Below are 24251 nucleotides of genomic sequence, written 5' to 3'. Positions count from 1 at the left end.
CTGTTTGGCGACCTCTTCAATGGTGACCTCTCAGGAAAATGAAAATAACTCTGCAAAACGTTACTCCTTCAAGAACTGGTTCCAGACTTCAATGACTTTGGTTCATCCACAATGGGTAAGTCTTAAAGTTGTGATTTCATTTACTTTTAACGCTTCTTTTATTGTTAGATTGCTGGAAAAATCAATCTTTCATGAAATGTTCAACCATTAGACCGTGTATACTTATCACTTTTCTAAAAATTCCATTTTTGTTGGCTTTTGTAATTGTTTGTAGGAATTCGTAGAGTTTGATGAAACCTTCTTTGCTTACTGGGGACAACACATGCTAATGGGCCCAATCTATTTTCGTGATCTGGTAGGAAATTTTATTATGGTTGAATTTGAAGATTCTTTGATGGAAAACCGCAAATTTCGGATAGCTAGTGAACTTGCAAAGTTTTATAAGTTGGATGATCTTTACTGGTTAGTGATCATTTACTATGGAAACCGGTATTTCCAATTTAGAATTTTCAGTTTACCCATGGAAGAAATATATTATCCTGCACCCAACATGGTTCCTATGCCGCAACACACTTTGTCTTCTTCAAGGTTTATGACTTGTTTTAGATTCGAGATATTGGTATCTGAGGTACTATTTAAAACTTCGAATCATTGTATTTCATTATCTGAAACATTTGCTTTAAATGATTTGTTTATGTTTAACTTGGTTGCAGAAAATCATTCGCCTAGACGACTCCTTTGTTATTTTTTGGGGACATGAATTGACTATCAACAAATTTAAACTTATTGATCCGCGTCAGAAGAAACATGATGTTAGTATCCAGAAATTAGAGAATGGAGATTTTATAATACATAAAGGTGTCTTAGAGATATGTCAATACTACAATCTGAAGGAAAACAAAGCCATACATATGAATTATGTTGACAAAAATACGTTTTTATTCAAGGTTTTCTCTACTTAAGCAATTGAAATTGATTATACTGCGCAATTGGTCAGTAGTAATAATTCGGAAGCCTTATCTTCAAATGATGGAGGTTATGATCCTACAGACTTCTACCATTCAATGTCAAAATGCTTATCTTCAAATGATGCAAAATCTTCTTCATTGGTAACGGATTCTTAAACTTGGTTATTTGAATTATCAATTTGTTTGATGTGTTCTAATTTATTAAAATTCAAACTTCTTTCAGTACTTGGATTCTGAATTTGCTGGAAAAGCTTTGGTTAAATAGAGGAAGCGCTATTTACTGGTGAATGCAGAAGGTGATTGTTGGCCTTGCAAAATTAGATGGTCTGGAAGAAATAACAGTCAATGTTATTTAACTTGTGGATGGAAAGATTTTTGCAATGAAAATGGATTCAAGGAAGGCACTATGATCCAACTTGGTGTTGATAGAGACCTAAGCATGTATATTCATGTAATGGAGATAAAAATTTAGTTCCGGTCTTCATCATATGTTATATTTTGTAAACATGTTTAATGAACTATTAGCTATATATATATATATATATATATATATATATATATATATATATATTGCATCCTATTTGTCTAAATGATTCCTTATGCTTCTCGTTGTGATCTCGTAATGGTCCATGTTAAGTATTAATATTAATTTGATCATTAAGAAAATAAACTCAAGAATATAGTTTAACGAAGTTCGTGATTTACCAATTTTAATGGTTATTGAGATAAAAAATTAGTTCCGGTGTTGATCATATGTTTCAAAACATTACGTACATTTTGTAAACATCTTTAATGAACTATTACCTATACATATATTTTGCATACTATTTTACCATCAACGTACTTTTACACCAAATAGTATCTCATTTGGGTTCTTGTCCATATAACATTTAAACTTGTAACAACAGTTGTATCATATCACATTCAATAATCAATAATTAACCCTTTAACCCGAAATATATGTATAATGATTCTTTGAATAAAATTACCATAACATTACATATCCAATGTGCGATATCCTTTGGTGTTTCCAACATTAATTATAACCATTTTGCATCCTTGATAGCCAACTCCAACAAAATACACCCAAGTCCACCACAAAAAACATTAACATGGCTATGGTTTCCAAAACCCAAGTTAGCATTTACCACCCACATTTAATATATATATTATATATATGTCTAATTACAAACAGCAGTGGCCCACATCAGTGTTTTTCCTGTTTCACTCGTTTCTTAGTCTTGGACCTCGAAAATTCTACACTTGGTATGTCTTCAAGGTGGTCGCAATCAACTTCAAAGTCCAGCAATAAGTCCTTTGTAGGGGTAACACAAAAATCAATATAAGGATCATGATCTGCTAAAGCACTCACAGTCAACTGCAGCATATCAAAACAGTATTACTATGACATCCATTTTGTTAGTTATAAAACATTTCATATTTAATAAAATTACATATCTTATCTTACCATGCAATTGTCAGCTTCGGTATTTTTATTAACACTTGGCTTACCCCTAGATTCTTTAATCTGTCCATTTAAAAATAAAGTGGTTAGAAAATAGAAAATTTAGTGCAATGAAATAAGTATACAAACAGTTTAAATTATAGAGACCTTTCCTGTATGACTTGGAGTTTTAATGGAAGCAAGTGTTTTAGATTGCGTACTGCAAGGACTTAGATCTACAGGATCAGACTCTTTAATTTGTAACTTGCATAAAAATAGCATATCATAAATTTAGTGTCAATAGAAAACTATAAAAATAGGTTGAAGTACAGATACCTTATTTCCATGAAATCCTGTTTTAATCGGATTTGTAGCTTTCGATTGGGTACTGGAGCCACATATTGCAGTGGGACTGGACTCTTTAATCTAAAATTAGCATAAAAGTACCTCATTAGAAATTTAGTCTGAACAAAGAAGTATACATATAGTTTAAAGTACACATACATTTTTTCCACGAGATCCACTTTTAATCAAACCAACCGCCATAGATTGCATCCTGGAACCACATATATATGTGGGACTGGACTCCTTATTCTATAATTTCTATAACAACAGTTATTACATCATTTATTTAGTGTCGCAAATAAATGACTAACATAAATTTAAATGAGTCTAACCACATCTGTCTAAGACTCGTAACTAATAATGGGAATTGATTCTTGTTCGTTGTTAGAGTCATATACAAGTAGATCAAAAGACTGTTTACCCTGTGCGTTTAGACAAATATTTATTACATCATAAAAACTACATACAAAGCAATTAGTGACATAAATTATTTCACCTATTGTAATTGGTCTCTGCCCTTAGAATTTTCCTCAGTACTAGAATCAGACGTAGCTTCAGCACTGGAGTCTTTAATCTACATATGAAGAATAAAAAATTGGGTAATTAAAAACATTTAATTTGATGTAACTATTCCAGTAGGGTATCTAAACTTAAAGCATCATATAAATGAGTTACCATCTTTGAGTCAAGTTTACTTCTAATAAAAGCAATGGTTTCAAGATTGTTTGAAGCTTTCATGACCGATGAAGATCTATTTTTTGGTTGAACTCTAACCTTGAATGCAAGAGTACATCCCAGCATAACATCTAGATCCTCTGGAAAACATTTCGGATCACCTTCCCCATCCTAACAAAAGAAAAAGACATTAACACTAAAATTTTGTTAAATTAATAAATCAACATAGTAATACTACCTCAATCATCTTATTCATTAACTCAACAACTGATACACCAATCAAGTTAATGCAGTCTTGATCCCATATAACGAAATTCGCATAACTATCTCCATCACAGACCTGTAATTCCAACTTATATCTACAACAAAATTAACTTTTTTAATTAAAATCATACAACATACATTAACATATACAATACTAAAAAAAAATACAAACCTAATTCCAAGTTTTTCATTATTAAACCCACACATGACACACTTAAAAGCACCTATCTCTTCAGTCTTCTTCCTGCAACCATTGCATACTGGATAACACCATCCATCATTCCCTAAATTAAACTTGACGGTAGTTGCAACAGTAACACAATACACTTCCTATATACATAAAAAAAGTCATTACAATAACAAACTTAAAAATTCAATAAGGATGTTAAAACCATTACTTAGTGCTATATTACCTCCTTCATTGTTGTGATTTCGGATATTGTACTCACAACAGCTTTATAAATAAATTTCTCATGTTCACTATATTGAGACGATGAACTCAATTGGCTAGCTTCTTGACTTTGACTAACTTTATTGCCAAAACGTCTATACTTCCAATATGTATGTTAGTATAATATAATAAATGGAAAATAATGTTCTAAGAACTAAGTAATTCAAGAAATGTATATTGTATCCATTGCTCCTTGAACCTGACCAATTCAGAACATTCATCACCCATAAGCAACTTTGAACCATTCCAGGAATTTGATATTGACACTGGCCACTGTCCTAAATCCATCAGAAGAATAATGATTACAAATGATTACAAAATACCACAAAATAATGAATTTAAATTCACAAACCTGAAGACGGCTTGATCTTAGCTTGAGTCAACATAACAACAATAATAAAGGAATCTGGTTCTCCCCTCCAATTACTCATAAATTTAAAGTAATAGGAATCCCACAACGTACACCCAATAACAGCAGAACTGTAAAATGAAACAACAATACATTATAAACAACAACACATATATGAAACCCTAATAAATTAAAACACTATACTTATATCAAATACACAAACCTTAAATCCCTTATATGAAACACAACATTCTTGGACTGGGGATTACACCTCACATTATCCACCACTCCAATAATATATAAAACCAATATTACCATGAAAACAAAATCATTAAATTTCTACAGGATAAAGTAAAAAAGCATTAGTATATGTACCTACCATACACCAAATCAGCAGAGAATTTTCCATCAACTATATCCTCGATACTTTTGAAATTATAACTGTTTAGAGGAATACTTGAAATTGGTTGTTCTTTTATAGTTGTTGCACCTATGAACAATAACTTGTAAGGGTGGTCACAAACCCGAAATTGTCCTTGGTTCTTCATGATTTTAAAATTATGCATTATGTAGGTATGACCCTCAACCAACTTTTCTTCCCACAAACCTATATCTTCCTTTTTTACCATTGTAGGAATCATATCCCCCTGGAAAAATAACGTAAACAGTAAAGATCATTCCATATCCCAAAAAATAAAGAAGACAACAAACTTTATTTACCTTCTGATCCAAAAGAATCAACTCCATATGACGATTCATATCCCAGTTTTGAACAAACCACAAATCCTTTACTCTCACAACAAGCTTCAAAGTCTCTTTCTTCTCATCTATTTCTTTGATCCAATCAAATTTTCTAGCCATTTGAAGACAACAAATACAACCTACATGAACTCAAAAAGCACACACGAAATAAAATCCATTTACACAACCCGAAAAGTATACAAATAACAGAAAATAAAACTAAAAAACAAAGCAAAGGAAGATCATACCTCACGTAACTGGGGAAACGAAAATACAAACCAAAAGCGTTAAACACATCCAAAACACAATAACAGTAAATAACAAACAATGAACTAAAAAATACAAACACGAAATCTAAAATAATTTTAGAAAATATATTAAAGAGGATAGAAGCAAGAGGAAGAAAAGAAAAATTATCTCATGCCAACTGAGATACACGATCACAGTAAACAACATCCAAAACACAGTATTAACAATTAATAATCAACAATGCACTAAAAATACAAACAATAAACAGAATCAAACCAAAAGAAAGAAACGAAAAATCATCTGAAGCCAACTCAACTACACCATCAAACCAAAAAGTCAGACACAACAACAAAGAAAACCAATAACGATATCAGAGAAAATAGGGTACTGGATGGAAGGAAAAATTTAAACAGTAAACTGGAAAAAAAAATCCCATACCCAAACCGGAGAAAAGAAAACGCAAGAACCATATGAAAAAACCAAACCACTAAACACTACCCTTAAAAAACGATTTCAAACACGGTTGAGATAATTAATGCATGCAACATCAATCAACTCATGCATAGTTTCCCTTCTTCCAACACTTAACAGGCAGGAAATACAAAATTACTTTTAACCCCGGGCACTAAACGAAATTCAATCTGTAGAAAAGGGTTACAACAGTAAAATACTGAGCTTTGGGTTTCAGATCAGTGCCAAAACTTATTTGACCAAAATACCAGTTTAGAGGACAGGTGTCAATGAATTCAGTTGGGGTATTTGGGTAATATCCACCTATAAAATTACTAAAAAAACTGAAAAAAGGACATGTGTCAATGATTTAAGTTGGGGTATTTGGGTAATATCCATAGGTGTTTGTTTTCTTATAGTTTAGATACTAAATAAAATTTCTTGAGAACCAAAACATTTATTAAATTTGCAAACATTAATGAAACCCTGTTGATAAAATTTAAAATTATTTAAAAATATATATATATATATATATATATATATATATATATATATATATATATATATATATATAAGGAAAAAAAATATTCAAATTAAAATATATTTTAAATGTTTGTTTACTTCAATTTTTTAAATTATAATGAATCTCCTTTTTATACACTAATAAAAGTTATAATACATCATTTGATCAAAATGACGCAAAGAATAAATAATAAAATTTTAACATAGATCTTGTATCTTTTGAACTCCAATATATATTGGATGGTGATAAAAAATATTCATGTCAATTATATTAAATTTTTTTTATTATAGTAAATAAAAATTATGTATACAATTATAGCGAAAAAATTAAAGTATGATTGTAATGAGTTAGAAAATAAAAAATAATTAGATAAAATATATCGAAATAGTATTCTACATAATGAAAATAAATAAAAAATTAAAAAATTAAAAAATTAACAAATGTGTGTCTTATAAACAATTTAGAGACTATTGAAAGGAATCGCACAAAGGAAAAGAAATGTATAATTAAGGGTATGATAAGATGAAAAATATCTTAGATATCTAAGAAAACTTTTCCAATATCAACATATATACTCAATGGTTGAGAAATAACAAAAAATGTTTTAGCGAAACAAAAAAAAAATTTCAAATGAAACAAAAATTAATAATAATAAGTAATTTTTTTTATATTACCTAGTAAATGAAAAGGTTATGTTATTAAACAAATAAATTGAGAGTATTAAACATTCTAATGTGAAATGAAAATATACAATAAATAAAAATATTAAAAAATAATAGAAATATTCAAATATAAGTACAATTTTTTTAATTGACATACATAATTTTAACATAAGATAAAAAATATATTGGAGATGCGAATGAGTTTCATAACAAACCAAATAATTAAAAGAAATAAAAAATAGAAAGTATATATATATATATATATATATATACATATATAGTTACTTAATTAATTGTGAATATTTTAATAATTTAAATGATGATAGAGATATGGCGGGGACGGGTATCATGACGGGGATATGTACATCCTTATCCCCATCCCCATACCCAATTGAAAAAATTGGGAATTCCCTATATCCATACCCATACCCAGTCAATGTGGGGATTCTCCGTAAAATCGGGGACGAGTTCGAGCAATATCCACGGAGACGGGTTTATTTGCCATCTCTAGGCATTATTTATTAATAAAAAATATATACTTATACAATTGAATAGGAACAAAGAAGGAAAAAAACATTAATTTTATAAAAACTATAAAATGCGTCATAGAAACCACCACCATTTTTTTTCTCTAAATTATATTTTATATTCAGGATAAAAGAAGTATAGAATTGAAATATTTTTTTAAAAATTAAAAATAGTATATACCAACAAAAATATTATATTTCTAATTGAAATTTGGTTAAAAAATATATTTCTATTTTCATTCAGTTCTATTATTTTAGTCCTAATATTGTTTTTGATGTTCAAATAAGTCATAATTTTCGTCAATTTTGTTCAATTTGATCATTTTTTTCTATTGTCGTTTAAATAACTAACAGTAATAAACAGTGACTGTCACTTGTCACTTTGTGGTTTTTTTTAATTTTTTTAATTTTTAAAAGAATGTCCATGTGTCAATCTAGCAGTGTGATACGTATCGTAGTCAATGTTTTATATTCAATTTAGTCACTGTATTAGTTATATTTGTCCAATTTAGTCCCAATTTATTTAAAATTGACCAATTTTGTCCCTTTCAAAATTGATACCAAATTTAATTTTTATATAGAACTTACAATGATATTTTTATTAAAATTCACATTTTTATTAAATATTTTTGGTTCAAGGTTATTATTAATTTAAAATTGGAAAAAAAAATTAAGGATGACAACTACCACCATACACTACAAGAAAATTTAATTTTAAAAGGGGTTATTTAAGAGAGGATATGCTAACCTCTAAGAAGTAACATGCATATCTGAGGTTTTCTAAACCCTTGACAACTAACGAGGGTTTTTTATCAAACCCCAATTAGAGTAGGTAGTATTTTAATAGGTTTCTACTTATTTTTTTCAGCTTCCCTCTTTCATCTTTTCTGGTGTTTCGTATTTCTTCCTTTGTCTCTTCATCTTTAAGAATTGAATACCACCAGAGGATTGGGAGATCAACGATCTAGGGTTTTCTGTAAGTTGTCGACTCTAGTCTTCAACCTCCTTCGCTCTCTATCGTTCATACCAGAGTCTCTTGTCAAGCGCTCACAGGCGGGGGCTAAGATAATGCCGGTAGGGTTCACATTGTTGCTTCTGGGGATTTCAGTGGCACTCATGCTCTACGAATCTGTGATATTTTTCATCGGGTTTATGCTAATGCCATGGGCTCTCTGTTATGGAGCGTTCTATTCTCTTTTTTGTCTTACCATGTAAGAATCTTCCTGGTAAGGATCTTCGTTTCAGTGGTGTGACAAATTTTGAAATTAGTGTGGTGTATTAGGTTCGAATGATTAAAAATTATATTTTATTTTAGGTTTTTTCAATTAATCCTTTCTTGTCATTCTCTCAAGTCTAACTTTAACCTACATTGATGTTATTGAAATAGTGGTTTGGAAGGTACATGCTCGATGTTGCTCAAGGATTGTATTATCTACACAAGGGATTAGTTATTTAGGTACACTGTAGTTGAGACATGTTTCACATTTGTAATTGATTATCCTTTAAGATAGTTGTTTTAATCTTGTCTTAATTGAACATTGTACTTGTTTCAATTGTTTATAATCTTGTCTTGTTTTAATTTTGTTTCTATTGGAAGGTGATCTGCCGAGATTTCAAATCTTGAAATGTGTTACTCGACAAGCATTTTCATCCTAAATTTTTAGATTTTAGTCTTGTAAGGGAGGGTGCAATAGGTGATAAAACTCATGGATCTACTATGGTAAGTTGAAGTCCTATAATTTTTACTTGCTACCATATATGAAATTATTAGTAACCATCACAGATTCTAGTCCTTCCATTTAAAGAGAAATTAGAATGAAGAAGTGAGTGTTATTCTATAATTAAATAGTGAAGATTGAGAGGCATGAACATATGGTTTGGAGCATGAAGAGGCGGATAGGGAATGCATATGAAAGATGGGTTATTAAATGTGAGCGGAAGATGATAGGGGCTAATGAGGTGAAAAAAGGAAAGTAGAAAAGGATAGATTACTAAAACGGCCACTCATTCTATTTCTGCCATTCACTCTAATAGACATCCAATGAAGTTCAATGGATGTATTTGATATACGGGTTAAAAAGTACTATCAACCTGTTTAACATATATAAACACTACACAAGTCAAATATTATTTTTATGAGATTGTTTGTACAATAGATCTTGCTAAAATGATCAATTCATGTTGCATTGATTTAAGCTACTTCTATAGCCATGCATATAATATTTATGCACCTGACATAATATCACACTAGAATAAATGTCTTGTGATGCTTCAAAGAATAGTATAAAATATATGGTTATGGTGCCTTCAAATATTTTGTAAAAGTTTATGTTCTTTGTCGTTACTTTTACTAAAAGTTACAAGGTTTAAGTATTTTGTCAAGGACTACAATAAGCAATGCATATAAATTTGATGTCTTGTCATATGTAACTTCAAGAAAGGACCAAGACTATAATATGATCTAAAAATTTATGATGCAAAATTTTAGAGCTTCACGATATGTTAACTTTGATGTTCCTACTTGTATTTTTCCATTATCTTTCTAGCTTCTTCCACTGGATCATCCATAGGAGTGGAGGTAGTTTCTTTATTTCCTTTAGGTGTTTGATCTTTATTGAAATTTTTGAATCTGTTGGTTCCTAATGTGATGGCTTCTTCTTGTCTCCATTGAAGCTTGCATGAAGAATGGAGGCTCCATGGATGGTGTTGGATGCAGAAGCATGAAGGAAAGAAGCTTAAGGTGTTTGGTTTGGTGTAGGTGAAAGGATTCTTAAGAGAGGTGAGGCCAACTCCTAAGGAAGAAGACTAGAGTAAACTAGAGAAGAGTTTACTCTAAGGTGAGCTCAAAAGAGATTTGTGCACAAATTTGTGCAGCAATTCATTACTCAATTTCAAGCTAAAAAATACATCTCCTAAGCCTTCTATTTATAGGCTAAAATGAGACCAAAGAGTCTACAAAAAGTGGAGGGAAAAAGGAGTCTAGAAAGTTGAATTTTGGAGCCAAAAAGGAGCATGTGGGAGGTGTGACTTGCCACCTAAGCAAGTCACACTTGTCTTGCCATGGGAAGCTAACTCTCATCCTTGGAGAGCAAGTTTGAGAAGCTTCTAGGCTTTTCTAGGGTAGACATACTACTCTTGGCCCATTTGGCCCAAATTCCTTTTTTGGTCCAAAATTACTTCTAAAGCCCAATTTCCTCTAAGGCCCAATACATGGCCCAAAGAAAACCTTATTCTACTGGGCCCAAAATACAAAACCCAAAATAAAATCCTAATCTAGTATTTACAAGCAAAATGTCCTAGGCTAGGTTTTCACATCTTCCTTGGCCCATGTGAAGTTCATCTTTGGCCTTGCATGCGCATTTAAGGCCCATTCCTCTTGTATTCTCCTAGCCATGACTCTTGTTGTAGGTCCCTTGGCTCGAGGCATCTCATCATTCCCTCCCTCTTGAGAAGGATTTGTCCTCAAATATGTAGTCTCTGCCTCATCATCTGTACCACCTGCAAAAGGTATTAAGTCAACAACATTAAAGGTGGCATGCACATCATAGCCTTCAGGCAACTCTAGCCTATACGCATTATCATTTACTCTTTTCAGCACTTTAAAGGGACCATCACCTCGAGGGCTAAGTTTAGACTTCCTTTGCTTAGGAAATCTATCTTTTCTAAGGTGTAGCCACACCCAATCCCCTTCTTCAAAAATCATTTCCCTCTTCCCCTTATTGTTGTACTTAGCATACCTCTCTGTTTGTTGTTGGATTTGGCTTTTAATCTTTTCATGCATTTTCTTAACAAAATCAAATTTTGCCACCCTTTCTTTATGAATAAAATCAAAAGATGTAGGAAGTGGTAGTAAGTCCATAGGAGTGAGAGGATTAAAGCCATAAACAGCTTCAAATGGAGAGATTTTAGTAGTCCTATGAACTACTCTATTGTAGGCAAACTCAATATGGGGAAGGCATTCATCCCAAGATTTGTGGTTCCCTTTCAAAATTGCCCTTAACATAGTATACAGAGACCTATTAGCAACTTACGTTTGCCCATCAGTTTGTGGGTGACATGAAGTAGAGAAATTAAGCTTAGTTCCTAACCTTGACCAAAGTGTTTTCCAAAAGTAGCTAAGGAACTTGGTGTCTCTATCAGAAACTATGGTGCGGGGTATACCATGAAGCTTGACCATATCTCTAAAGAAAAGCCTAGCAATGTTGCTAGCATCATCCACTTTGTAGCAGGGTATAAAGTGTGTCATTTTGCTAAAACGATCTACCACCACAAAAATGGAATCAAAACCCCTTTGTGTTCTTGGGAGTCCTAAGACAAAATCCATACTTATATCTTCCCAAGAGGCTGAAGCAACAGGCAAGGGGGTGTATAATCCATGAGGCATTGTTTTAGACTTAGATTGTAAGCATGAAATACATCTATTACAATGCCTTTGGACATCCTTCCTCATATGGGGCCAAAAGAATTTCTCTTTTAAAAGACCTAGGGTTTTTTCTATCCCAAAATGACCCATTAATCCCCCTTCATGTGTTTCTTGAACAAGGAGTTTTCTTTGTGAACCTTGGGGAATACAAATTTTTCCTTCTTTAAACAAATACCCCTCATTCACATAGAAACCTCCTTGAGGTCTTTCCACACATTCAGCATCAGTAGAGGAAAACTCATAATCTTAATTATACATTTTTGGAATGTGATCAAATCCAAGAATTTGGGCTCCCAATTTTGAAAACAAGGTGTGCCTTCTAGACAAGGCATCAGCCACCACATTACTTTTTCCATTCTTGTACTTTATAACATAAGAAAATTGTTCCAAGAATTCCATCCACTTAGCATGTCTTTTATTCAGCTTGTGTTGGCCCTTCAAATATTTTAGCGACTCATGGTCACTATGAATGACAAACTCTTTGGACACAAGGTAGTGTTCCCAAGTTTGAAGGGCCCTAACTAAGGCATACAATTCCTTATCATAAGTGAGATAGTTGAGGGAGGCACCATGAAGGTTTTCACTGAAATAAGCAATTGGGTGCCCTCCTTGCAACAACACAGCACCTATTCCTACACCGGATGCATCACACTCTAGCTCAAAGGTTTTTGAAAAGTTTGGTAAAGCTAGAATGAGTGCATTGGTGAGCTTTTCCTTGAGTTGCTGAAAAGCAGACTCTTGTTTTTCACCCCAATTAAAAGATAAATTTTTCTTGATGATTTCATTGAGGGGTGAAGCCAAAGTAGAGAAGTTAGGAACAAACCTCCTATAAAAGCTTGCCAAACCATGTAAGCTCCTAACCTCTCCAACATTTTTAGGAGTAGGCCATTCTTGGATGGCCTTTATTTTTGTAGGGTCAACATGGACCCCATTTTTATTTACTACAAAACCTAATAAAATAACACTATCTACACAAAAAGTGCATTTCTCTTTATTTGCAAACAAACTATTTACCCTAAGGATGGTAAGGACAGACCTCAGATGGTCTATGTGCTCATGCAAGCTCTTGTTATAGATCAAAATGTCATCAAAGTAGACAACCACAAACTTTCCTATGCACTCTCTAAGAACGTGATTCATTAGCCTCATGAATGTGCTAGGTGCACTAGTAAGCCCAAAGGGCATCACCAACCACTCATATAGTCCAAATTTGGTCTTAAAAGTGGTTTTCCACTCATCACCTTCTTTGATTCTTATTTGGTGATAACCACTCTTTAGATCAATTTTAGAAAACATGAGGGACCCATGCAACTCATCAAGCATGTCATCAAGCCTAGGGATTGGATGCCTATATTTGATGGTGATGTTATTTATAGCCCTACAATCACAACACATTCTCCACTTTCCATCCTTTTTAGGCACTAACAAAACAGGCACAACGCAAGGACTAAGGCTCTTTTGAACCCAACCCTTCTCTAACAATTCTTGCACTTGAGACTCTATCTCCTTTGTTTCTTGAGGATTTGTCCTATAGGCTGGTCTATTCGGAAGACTTGCCCCAGGCACTAAATCTATTTGATGCTCAATTCCTCTAAAAGAAGGAAGCCCAATTGGCCCTTCCTTAGGGAATATATCCTCAAACTCTTTCAAAAGATTTTCAATTTTAGGAAGTAGACTCTTAAGTTCAAGAAATGTGGCAGTGCATGTGAGTGTTCCTTTACACAACAAGAGGCATGAAGGTTGTTCATCATTGAGAACTTGGTTCAAAGATTTTATAGTCAAAATGTTCTCATGTTGAATGACCTTGGGAGAAGGAACACCAATCTCTCCCACCTCAGATTCATCTTTAGTTACTTTTTTGGGAGAGAGGGAGGACTTTTTTTTATCCTCTTTTCTCTCCTTTTCCAACTTCTTTCTCATTTGGATTTGATCATCTACCACTTGGGATGGTGATAAAGGATGCAAGACAAATTTTCTATCCTTGTGAGTGAAGGTGATTTCATTGGTAAGACCGTTATGCATGGTTTTCTTGTCAAGTTGCCAAGGTCTTCCCAATAAAACATGGCAAGCTTTCATAGATACTACATCACTAGCACACTATCTTCATATTTCCCTATGGATAACTTGACCTTCACTTGATGTTAGACTGTCAAATCCCCACTTTCATTAAGCCAATGCAGTTTGTAAGGTTTTGGATGGGGAATAATAGTCAAAGCCAACTTATCAACCAACCTTGTACTACAATAGTTGCAACATGAACCACTATCAACAATGAGAGAACACATGTTTTCTAAAATTTTACATCTTGTATGAAAGATGTTCTCTCTTTGTGTTGGCTCTTTTGGAATGGGTTGGTTGCTAAGAAGTCTTCTAATCATTAGAAGGTCTCCTTCACAACGATAGGCAATTTCCTTAGACTCATCATTAGACTCCTCACTAGACGTCTCACTCTCACTTTCTTGCTCATCTTGGCTACTATAGTGGTCAACACCCCTTAAGATCATGATCTTTTTAGTGGGGCATTGAGATGCAACATGACCTCTACCAAGACACTTGAAACATTTGATTTCACTAGTGCGAGTGTGTGAAGATGTGCCTTCCCTTGGTTTCTCCTTTTCCTTAAAACTTTTGGAGGGTTCCTCTTTGACTTGCTTACCTTTCCTCTTGAATTATTTCTTGGTATAAGAGTTAGAGTAGTCATTTCGAAAAAATTTTCTTAGAATTTGTTGCTCTACCTTTATGCAAAGTTGAACCAAGTCATTTAAGTCTTGGTAGGGCAACAATTCTACTCTATCTCTTATCTCAAGACTTAAGCCACCAAGAAACCTTGCAATGGTGGTATCCTCAGACTCCCTAATCCCAACCCTCATCATATATAACTCCATCTTTTGTCTATATTCTTTCACTTTCATTTTATTTTGATGAAGTCTTTGTAGCTTATCCATTAGCTCTCTATGATAGTAGGAGGGAATATGTCTTCTCCTAAGGGCTCCTTTGAGGTCATTCCAATATTTGACCTCGGGACTTTGATTGATTCTCCTATCTCTTTCGAGGGCAGTCCACCAATACATAGCATTGCCCTGGAAGCTAAGGGTAGCTAAGGGTACTTTCCTCTCCTCACTTATTTGATGGGAAGCAATGAGTTGCTCAACCTTCATTTCCCAATCAAGATAAGCTTCAACATCATCTTTCCCATAAAAGTGAGGGAGGTCTATTCTAATGGCTCTTGGTTCCCTAGGCTCTCCTCTTTCTCTTCTTAGAGGAGGAGGAGGTTGATAAAAGTTGTCAACTAGTCTACTATCTTCTTCTTCATAGTGTGTGACTAGTGTTGAAGTGTGGGAGTACAAATGTTGACTCCTATTAATCATCCTCTCATGCAACCTTTCCATATTTCTTGTTCCCCTCCTCTCTTCATCTAAAAGTTGATGAAACCTATCTCTTTCTTGTTTTTCCCTTTCCCTTGCAATTATTTCATCTTCCTTCCAATGTAGTAGTGCTCTCAAATCAAAGGCAATTTGTTTCAAACTTATTTCTTCTTCATTTGAAGCACTCATACATTGAGAAAGAGGTTGAGACAATTTTTTTTAAGAATACTTTGGTCTTTAAAAGAAAATTTCAAAGAAGAAGTAAATAGCAAAAGCTTTTAGTTCTCCTCCAGGAAAGAGAGGTGAATCACTTGGATTGCTTACATACCAAGTCTTTCCTAGCCAAGGGAACTTGAAACTTTTGTACAAAACTTCTTAAATGAAATTAATTCAAAGACTAAGTTGACACACACTAAACTATCAAACAAGAAAATTAAAAACAAGAAAGATTATAAGCTATATGCGGCCTAAGTTTTGGTAGAAGTAGAAGGCACTTGGAACCTTCAAACTTCACCACTAAAAGCGTTTCACAAATGTATAGAAGAGGTTCTAGTTAGGAGATGAGATTGAGTACCTAAGACTCCCCCAAGACACCTAACTAGGCCATGAATACAAGAAGGAAAGCATTACAATTTTACAACTCAATTTGAATACAATCAAAGTGCACAAAATGTAAAAGGTCTTCTTGGCTTTGTCTTCTTGGCTTGGTCCTCACAAGTGTTTCACTCTTGCACTTCCTCTTGATCTCACCAAAGAGGTTCTCTTTCGGGACTAGGTACTCCACCTCCTAGGATGCTACCTTAGGAAAATTAGATCACCTCCAAAAAGAAGTATGCACCAAATATAGAAACCAAACCAAAAAGAGGTCAAGAAATAAAGCAAGAAAAGCACAAAATTATAATTGCTAAACCAAAAGTGAATAATGCCATGACAAACTCAAAGGATTACCAAAGAAATGACAAACTAGAAATAAGGTAAAGAAACAAGATAAGCACTCAAATGAATTACCTAATGAATGACACTAGAATGGATGAAAAACAACCAAAATAAGCTAGAAAATTACACTGAAATTTGATTTTTCACTCACTGCCAGTCCAAAAACGTGAATTCAAGCCTCTGCTTCAGCTATTTTTCATTTTTTTCATTTCACAAAATTTTTCAATGATTGTTTTTTTCACTTTTTCGTCTATGTCTTAGCTAAAAGAGGGAAAAATTATATTTGGATTTGCACCGGCCAATGTTTTATGATAAATCAAATACAAATAGTGTGCAGTCAGACAGAAACTGGAACAACAGTAAAATGCATCAAAATAATGCTCTCCAACTCAAGTGATGGTAGTGATTCTAGTGTACTTCTTTTGCCACTTTCTTTTGATTCTTTTTGGTACTTGCTTGTATTCTTTTTGTGCTCTTTTTCTTTCTTTTTATAGCTCTTACAGCAGCTAGTTTCCACCACAAAACAGAATCACCACCATGCTTGATCATTTGCATTTTAATGGAAACAAAAAGCACAAAGGAGAAGGAAACTTAAAGGAATCAAAAGAAGATCATGAAACACAATGAAACACAATGGAAATTGACTCTAAAACATTGATAAGATCTAAATAGCAATCTGAACTCAAAAACAGAAATGAAAAAGCACCAAAGCACAATTAATTGAAAGGAAATTTAGTGTGATTTATGGTGATGTTAAGCAAGCATAAGAAAAATTCCCAATGGACATTAAGATAACTAAGGTTATCTAGATGTGAAGGTTCATTTCCAAGGCTCAAAGAGAGAAGAGAGTGTTAATTTTTAAGGATTAAAAATTGCACTCAAATCTGAAACAAAATTCAGCAGCACATCACCAATAAATTCAAAGAAAATTAAAAGCTAAACAAGGAATTAATGACATATATGGACTAAACATGACTCTAGACAAAACATATGGATCTTAAAATCAAAATAAACTCAAGAACAAGAGAATGAACTGAACAAAAACAACAAATACTCAATTAAAATGAAAAGTAAACGGTAGAAACCAAATAGAACACTTAAAGCACACAAGGATAGTTCAAGATGAAGCAAATGAAGATGAACCAAAGTAAAAGGACATTAATAATCAAAATAAAATGAACAAAAACAGCAAGACAAGTAGAAGAAGTGATGAACAACATGAAATTGAAAGAAAAATGGAGAAGAAGCACTTAACTCACTAAAACCAAGGCTCATGATACCACATGATGACTTCTTCTTGTCTCCATTGAAGCTTGCATGAAGAATGGAGGCTCCATGGATGGTGTTGGACGCGGAAGCATGAAGGAAAGAAGCTTAAGGTGTTTGGTTTGGTGTAGGTGAAAGGATTCTTAAGAGAGGTGAGGCCAACTCCTAAGGAAGAAGACTAGAGTAAACTAGACAAGAGTTTACTCTAAGGTGAGCTCAAAAGAGATTTGTGCACAAATTTGGGCAGCAATTCATTACTCAATTTCAAGCTGAAAAATACATCTCCTAAGCCTTCTATTTATAGGATAAAATGAGACCAAGGAGTCTCCAAAAAGTGGAGGGAAAAAGGAGTCTAGAAAGTTGAATTTTGGAGCCAAAAAGGAGCATGTGGGAGGTGTGACTTGTCACCTAAGCAAGTCACACTTGTCTTGCCATGAGAAGCTAACTCTCATCCTTGGAGAGCAAGTTTGAGAAGCTTCTAGGCTTTTCTAGAGTAGACACACTACTCTTGGCCCATTTGGCCCAATTCTCCTTTTTGGTCCAAAATTACTTCTAAAGCCCAATTTCCTCTAAGGCCCAATACATGGCCCAAAGAAAAGCCTATTCTACTGGGCCCAAAATACAAAGCCCAAAATAAAATCATAATCTAGTATTTACAAGCAAAATGTCCTAGGCTAGGTCTTCACATCTTCCTTGGCCCATGTGAAGTTCATCTTGGGTCTTGCATACGTATTTAGGGCTCATTCCTCTTGTATTCTCCTAGCCATGACTCTTGTTGTAGGTCCCTTGGCTCAAGGCATCTCATCACAATGTGTAGGTTGACTTCTAGATATAGATATGATGAATGTTAATCATCATATGTAGGTTTTGGTAATGTTTTAATTGGATTCATTTACATGACTGTTGCATCCCAATTGTTTTAAGGCATTCATGGTCTATATTTCTATATTTCTTTTCATGATCAAGTTTAGTAGACATATACAACTTTGACTAGAGTGGTAAATTTGTTCATTTTCAGTTCATCTAAAATCTTGTCATTGTGCAGTGAAACATGACATTTTCAATCCTATCTCTTGCTTGAGCCTTATTTAGTAAACATGACATTTTCAATCTTATCTCTTGCTTGAGCCTTATTTAGTAAAACTTCAGTTGGATTTGTTTTAGGCAATTAATGTAACAAAGGTAAAAGTAGCAGTGTTTCCAGTTAACAAAAATGCTTGCATTGTACTAATAATCGAAATGAGACAAGGAAGCACAACAACTACTTCCATCATTATGTCTTGGTAACAAAGAAAATTAGTGAATTGTGAACATTTATAATATAGTAACTACAGTTTTATTAATTATTTACTCTAATTAATCTATAAAAGCAATGTTTATAGTATAGGATGTAAATCCAATAAAGCAAACAGGGAGAAGTTGGAGTATTATGTTTTCTGCAGGATCTCCATTCTTATTTTCTGCACATTTTGTCCTTAGAGAGAGCTATCTACATTTTTTTACCTCCTTTTATCTATATCTCTATGTGAATTGATGATTCCCTAACCATGATTTTGACCTCCTTTTTGTCATTTAATCTACATTCTTGTTATTTTATTTTAAATATGGAAAATTGATACTTGAGTTGGATGATTGTGGACTGCCCAAAATATTTTTTTAATACATCTTGTAGTAGACTTAAATCTTGAATTGACCCAAAATCAACTTGTTTTATGCTTTTAATGTATTGTCTTATTCTTATCTTGTTAATTCATGTTCTGATCTTGTTAACTATGCTTTCAATGTCTTAAGTGTTTGTTTTCTTATGTTAAAGGTTAGTTTTCTTATGTTAAAGGTTAGGGAAATGTTCAAGAATAGAAGTACACTAAATGTTCAACCATATGCAATATCTGTAAGACCCGAAAAAATTAAGTAAGTAAAGAAATATTTATTTAATAAATGTGAGGGAAGGAATCTATAAAGTAATTACTATGGAGATTTATGATAAAGGAGAAATTGTAGCTCAAGTGGTTAGACACGCTTGGTGCATTTGAGGGGGACTTGGGTTCAAGTGTTGTGTATGCCATTAATGTGATGTTTTAATTATTTAATTTATTGTGGGCACATATATGAACATGTGGCATGATGTTATGAGTATATGTGTGCATGATATGTCAAGAAACATCTATAGGTTGATGGTTGTGCATATGCTAATTGATAATTGGGTGGATGCGAGTTTGAACCTTGGCTAGCATAAAATAGATCTTTTTACGCTTGAATTATTTTTGGTTACATTAGTAAGTGATCAAGAAACCCTAGCCGTCTCCAAAGAAGCTAGAGAGGTAAGGATCATGGCAATTGATGAGCTGAAACCACCAGTTAATTGTACTTGAATCACATTTAAATCATTGTTTTGGCTTTTGGACATTAATGTAGTAATTACTAGGTGAAAGCTTAATGAGTGAGTAAAGGTGGTGTATGAGAGGAGGTATTTTCGTGTGGCTACCTAAGAGGGTTTTCCAAAACACCAAAACTGAACAAAAGGGAAGTGTTTGAGGGGAGAAGGTGCACTCAAGTATAGGAGAAAATACCTAAGGCAATTTTGGGCCAAGAAGGGACGTTAGGAGCACAAATGGAGCGGGAAATCCAGGTTAGGGGAGCTGCCATTTCCTGTTCTAATGATATTATATGCAATTGCGTTATATATATTGATGCATGAAAGTCTTCTCTTGAACCAAATTCTTGTATCGTTTAACTTCTTAATGTTTATTTTATGTTGTTTTAGAGAGAGTATGCGTATACTTGTGGTTTCCATTGTATTGAGTTCTCTTTGTGACCCATCATTGCTTTCCTGGGGGGCCAGTTACGAGTGCAACTTGTATTGGGGTAACACATGGCCACTCAAGGTTGTAGCCTGGTGGTTTTGGAAGTCCAGTTGAGTGTGCAAGATCGTGACTCGTACGGATGGGTTCTGGAAGATTGCCCTCCTCGGTGTTATCCGACAACTTTGGTAGTCTTGGGACAAATACGGATTGCGGTTTGTATTGGGGAACTCCACTTGGTGTCTCGGATCGTGGCAAATTTATTTCCGCGTGTGGACTATTAGGTGGTGGCCTGTAGTCAGAGGGGCGAGTAGACACTCGTGGCAGCAAATATCAATCAATGTAATCATCAAAGGGTGTAGAATCAAGAGACGTCCAAAGGATTATTTGGAAGTCGAGGATTAAGGATTATGGCTTGTGAGTCTTGGGAAAAGCAATGCTCTTATCGGCTTTTGGTGAACAGGTAAGGGTTATGCTCTTGCTGGGTTTTAGTGAGCAGGCAAGGGTGGTTGGTTGTAAGTCCTAAGAAAAGTAATGCTCTTACCCGGTTTTGGTGAACAAGTAAGGCAAGGGTGGTTGCTTGTTCTTCCCAGGATGCGTTAGGGCGTAGAAAAGGAAACCGGTTGGTTATGAGAGAATAGTATACTATGTGATGAGACTTGGGAGTATTAGAATTGTTGGAATATTGTATGGTTATTTATTATATTGTGTAGTGCAGTTTTATTTTGTTGAGCTCACCCTATCTGCTTGTGTTTAGCGATGATCGTGTAATGTGTTACACGGGAGCAAATGATGTTACAGGTGTTGCTGGTGAAGCATGTTTCGCAGAGGGGCTAGCTTGGGGAAAAGCCTTTATGATGTTTTCTTGTTTTATGGATTTTAAACATTTTGTAAACATTTATCTTACCAAACTTGGAATTTGTAATCGACAATTATAGTTTGTGGATTTTGGTTTATTTTCGTATAATAAATGTTTTAAATTTTCCAGTATTTTAGAAAAAGGAATTATCATAAATGCGATTTTATACTTATTCTCTATTTTAATTATTTAAATTAGTAATATCCGACCAGGATATTACAATATCTGTTATTGATGGAACTCAAGAAGATTCTTACCTATGGAATGATGCGAAACTAAAATTTCATTTCACATTTCTATTTCTATTTTGCAAAAAATGGATTCATTTTTTCTGGCTATAAAATGACTCATTGTTTGCAAAACTGAATTTAATGCAGTGGTTGATTTGGATAAAATGAAGCCATGATAACTAGGATTTGAACAAAAGAATTCTTCTCAACCATCGAATCAAATGACATTCATTGTTGGAATAGCCGAGAACTTTATAAGTCCTCAATAGTGTCAAAATGCAGCAGGGGCCAAATGTTCAGCTGCACATATGCTACCAAATAGTATTTATGCTTCTCAATGTATCTTTTCCTTCATACACACACGTATACATATTATATTATATATATATATATATATATATATATATATATTTATTTATTTATTTATTTATTGTGGCCCTATTATGTTATTGGATCTGTAGTTTGTAATATAAAAAAGAATCTCCTTATCTTTCTTTGGTTGTAATTATTTGTGCCAAATCAAATATTTACCACATTCCCAAATTAACTTGTATGAGAAAACCTCTATATCTCAAGAAATTCATCTAAGCTTGGATTTGCAAATGTTAAACCTCTAAAATAATGATGCTTTTGTGAAAATTTGTATCTTTGCAATTTTGGAATCCAAAAGTAATAGGTTTTCACAAATGTCACAGACTAGTAAAGGTTTTACAAACCCCAAGAAAATACCGGGGGTTTTCAAACCCCAGGGAAGTTTCACGTTTCCAAAGATTATGAAAAATCCAAGTTAATCTTTTAGTTACGGTGGTTCTACCAGAAGAAGGGTAAACCGTGGGTAATGCACTTATTGGGGGTTAAAAAAACCCTGAAAACACCAAATATAGCATCCACTAAAATTCATGTTTTTTGTAGTGATATATATACAATTTTAAAATTAGTCTTTAATAAAAATGTGATTTATATATTTAATAAATAAAATTTTAAACTAATTTTAACCTTAAACCAAAATATTTGATAAAAATGTGAATTTTATTAAAAATATTATTAGAACATTTATATAAAAATTAAATTTCATCTCAATTTGAAAAGGAACAAAATTGTTCCATTTAAAAAAAATTGGAATTATATTGACCAAAAGTAATGAATGAATATAGAGACTAAATTGAATAAAAAAACATTGATTCTGACACATGACACATTTTTGGATCAAGACGTGAACAATTTTTTAAAAATTAAAAAAAAAATCAAAATGACACATGATAGTTACAATTTATTATCATTAATTATTTAACGATGTTAGTAAAAAAAATCAAATTAAAGAAAATCAAAACCTATTTGAAAAAGAAAAATATTAAGACTAAAATAACAAAATTAAATAAAAATAAGGAAATATATATTTTAACTTTAGATTTTTACTAGCACAAAATTGAATATTTATAACATTTTGAATGATAGTTACTTGACGATTGTCATCGAAAATGATGAGGTGATACTTTTTATAATAGACGTAATTTTTTTATGGTTATTATTTTTGAAAAAAAAAAACTTAATTGTTTATCACAATTTGTCTAATAATTGTATCTATCTTCCATTAAAGCTTTAATGAGATCTTAACATTTATTGCGTTTTGACCTCACATGCAATATAGATCCACTTGTTTCTTACACCTGTTTCAAAATTGAAAGCACTTTAGATTATTGTTAAGTGACTTCAGTTATTTATTTTTGGATTGAAAATATTAATGGTCAAGGTGATTGAGTATTATTTAAAAATAAAAAATAGTCTAAATTGTCGGTGGCAGTAATAAATAACTATTTAAGAACTCTGACTAACACAACATTTACATTCTACAAATACTTCAATTCTTACCTTTTCGTATCAATGTGCTTATTTGGATCACTACAAGGTTTTACTACTGTTTCTTTCTTTTTAATTAAAATTTTATTTTGGTAAATTGTGCTAATATTTAATGTAAAATTTTATAATTACGGATATTATTAAGATTGAATTTCAAAATTTATTCACCATTAGCAACTGTATAAATTTGATGGACTATATAATTAACTAAGCTTTACTATTACTTCGTGTTTTAAAGTTAAACTTAAATGATATATTTTATCAAAAAATTCTCACCATTTTGTAATTTTTTCGTATATTTCATTATTATATCTTTAAATTTGTACGTATTTTGCCGACATATTAAATATTAAATATGTTAGAAAATGATTCAGATAAAAGATTTAAAAAATAAAATATCATCATGATGACGTTTTTTTCTTTCTATACATTGTTGTAATTTAGTATTGCCTATTTTTATAATGTCAATATGTTTTTGAACATTTAAGAAATTAGTAAAATGTGTTAAAGTTATGAAATAAGATATGAAAAAACTCAGATAATAAAATTCATAAAATAATTATAAATTGAGATGAGACTGTGTACCAAATTTATTTATTGGATTTTTTAAGTGAGTATAAAACATTATTTCAAGACAAATAATATTGAATTAATTGTAAATTTTATGAGAAAATAATGAAACAAATTGTAGGAAAAGTAACAACAAAATAATAAGCTAAATTATACGAGAGAAAATGATGTACAAAATATTTGTATGTATAGAAGATTTCACGTTGACCTGAAATAAGAGGTATTATAATAGTACAAATCTCATTTTATAAAATAATTTTGCAAAATTAACTTAAATTTTAAAATTTATTTTTTAA

General features: G+C 32.5%; 1 protein-coding gene across 1 annotated transcript; it reads right to left on the bottom strand.

Annotated features, from left to right (window-relative positions):
* Window positions 1-4294: 4294 nt before the first annotated feature.
* Window positions 4295-5357, bottom strand: LOC114188320. Its single transcript, XM_028076918.1, has 5 exons — window positions 5217-5357; window positions 5021-5143; window positions 4720-4835; window positions 4500-4627; window positions 4295-4425 (listed from the first exon to the last, which is right to left on the bottom strand). Exons 1-5 carry the CDS (start codon window positions 5355-5357, stop codon window positions 4295-4297), a joined length of 639 nt encoding a protein of 212 aa, XP_027932719.1.
* Between the last annotated feature and the right edge of the window lie 18894 nt (window positions 5358-24251).

The sequence above is a fragment of the Vigna unguiculata genome, chromosome 1 (genome assembly GCF_004118075.2).
Source record: "Vigna unguiculata cultivar IT97K-499-35 chromosome 1, ASM411807v1, whole genome shotgun sequence".
Lineage (NCBI taxonomy): Eukaryota > Viridiplantae > Streptophyta > Magnoliopsida > Fabales > Fabaceae > Vigna > Vigna unguiculata.
This window is presented reverse-complemented; position numbering and strand designations above follow the sequence as displayed.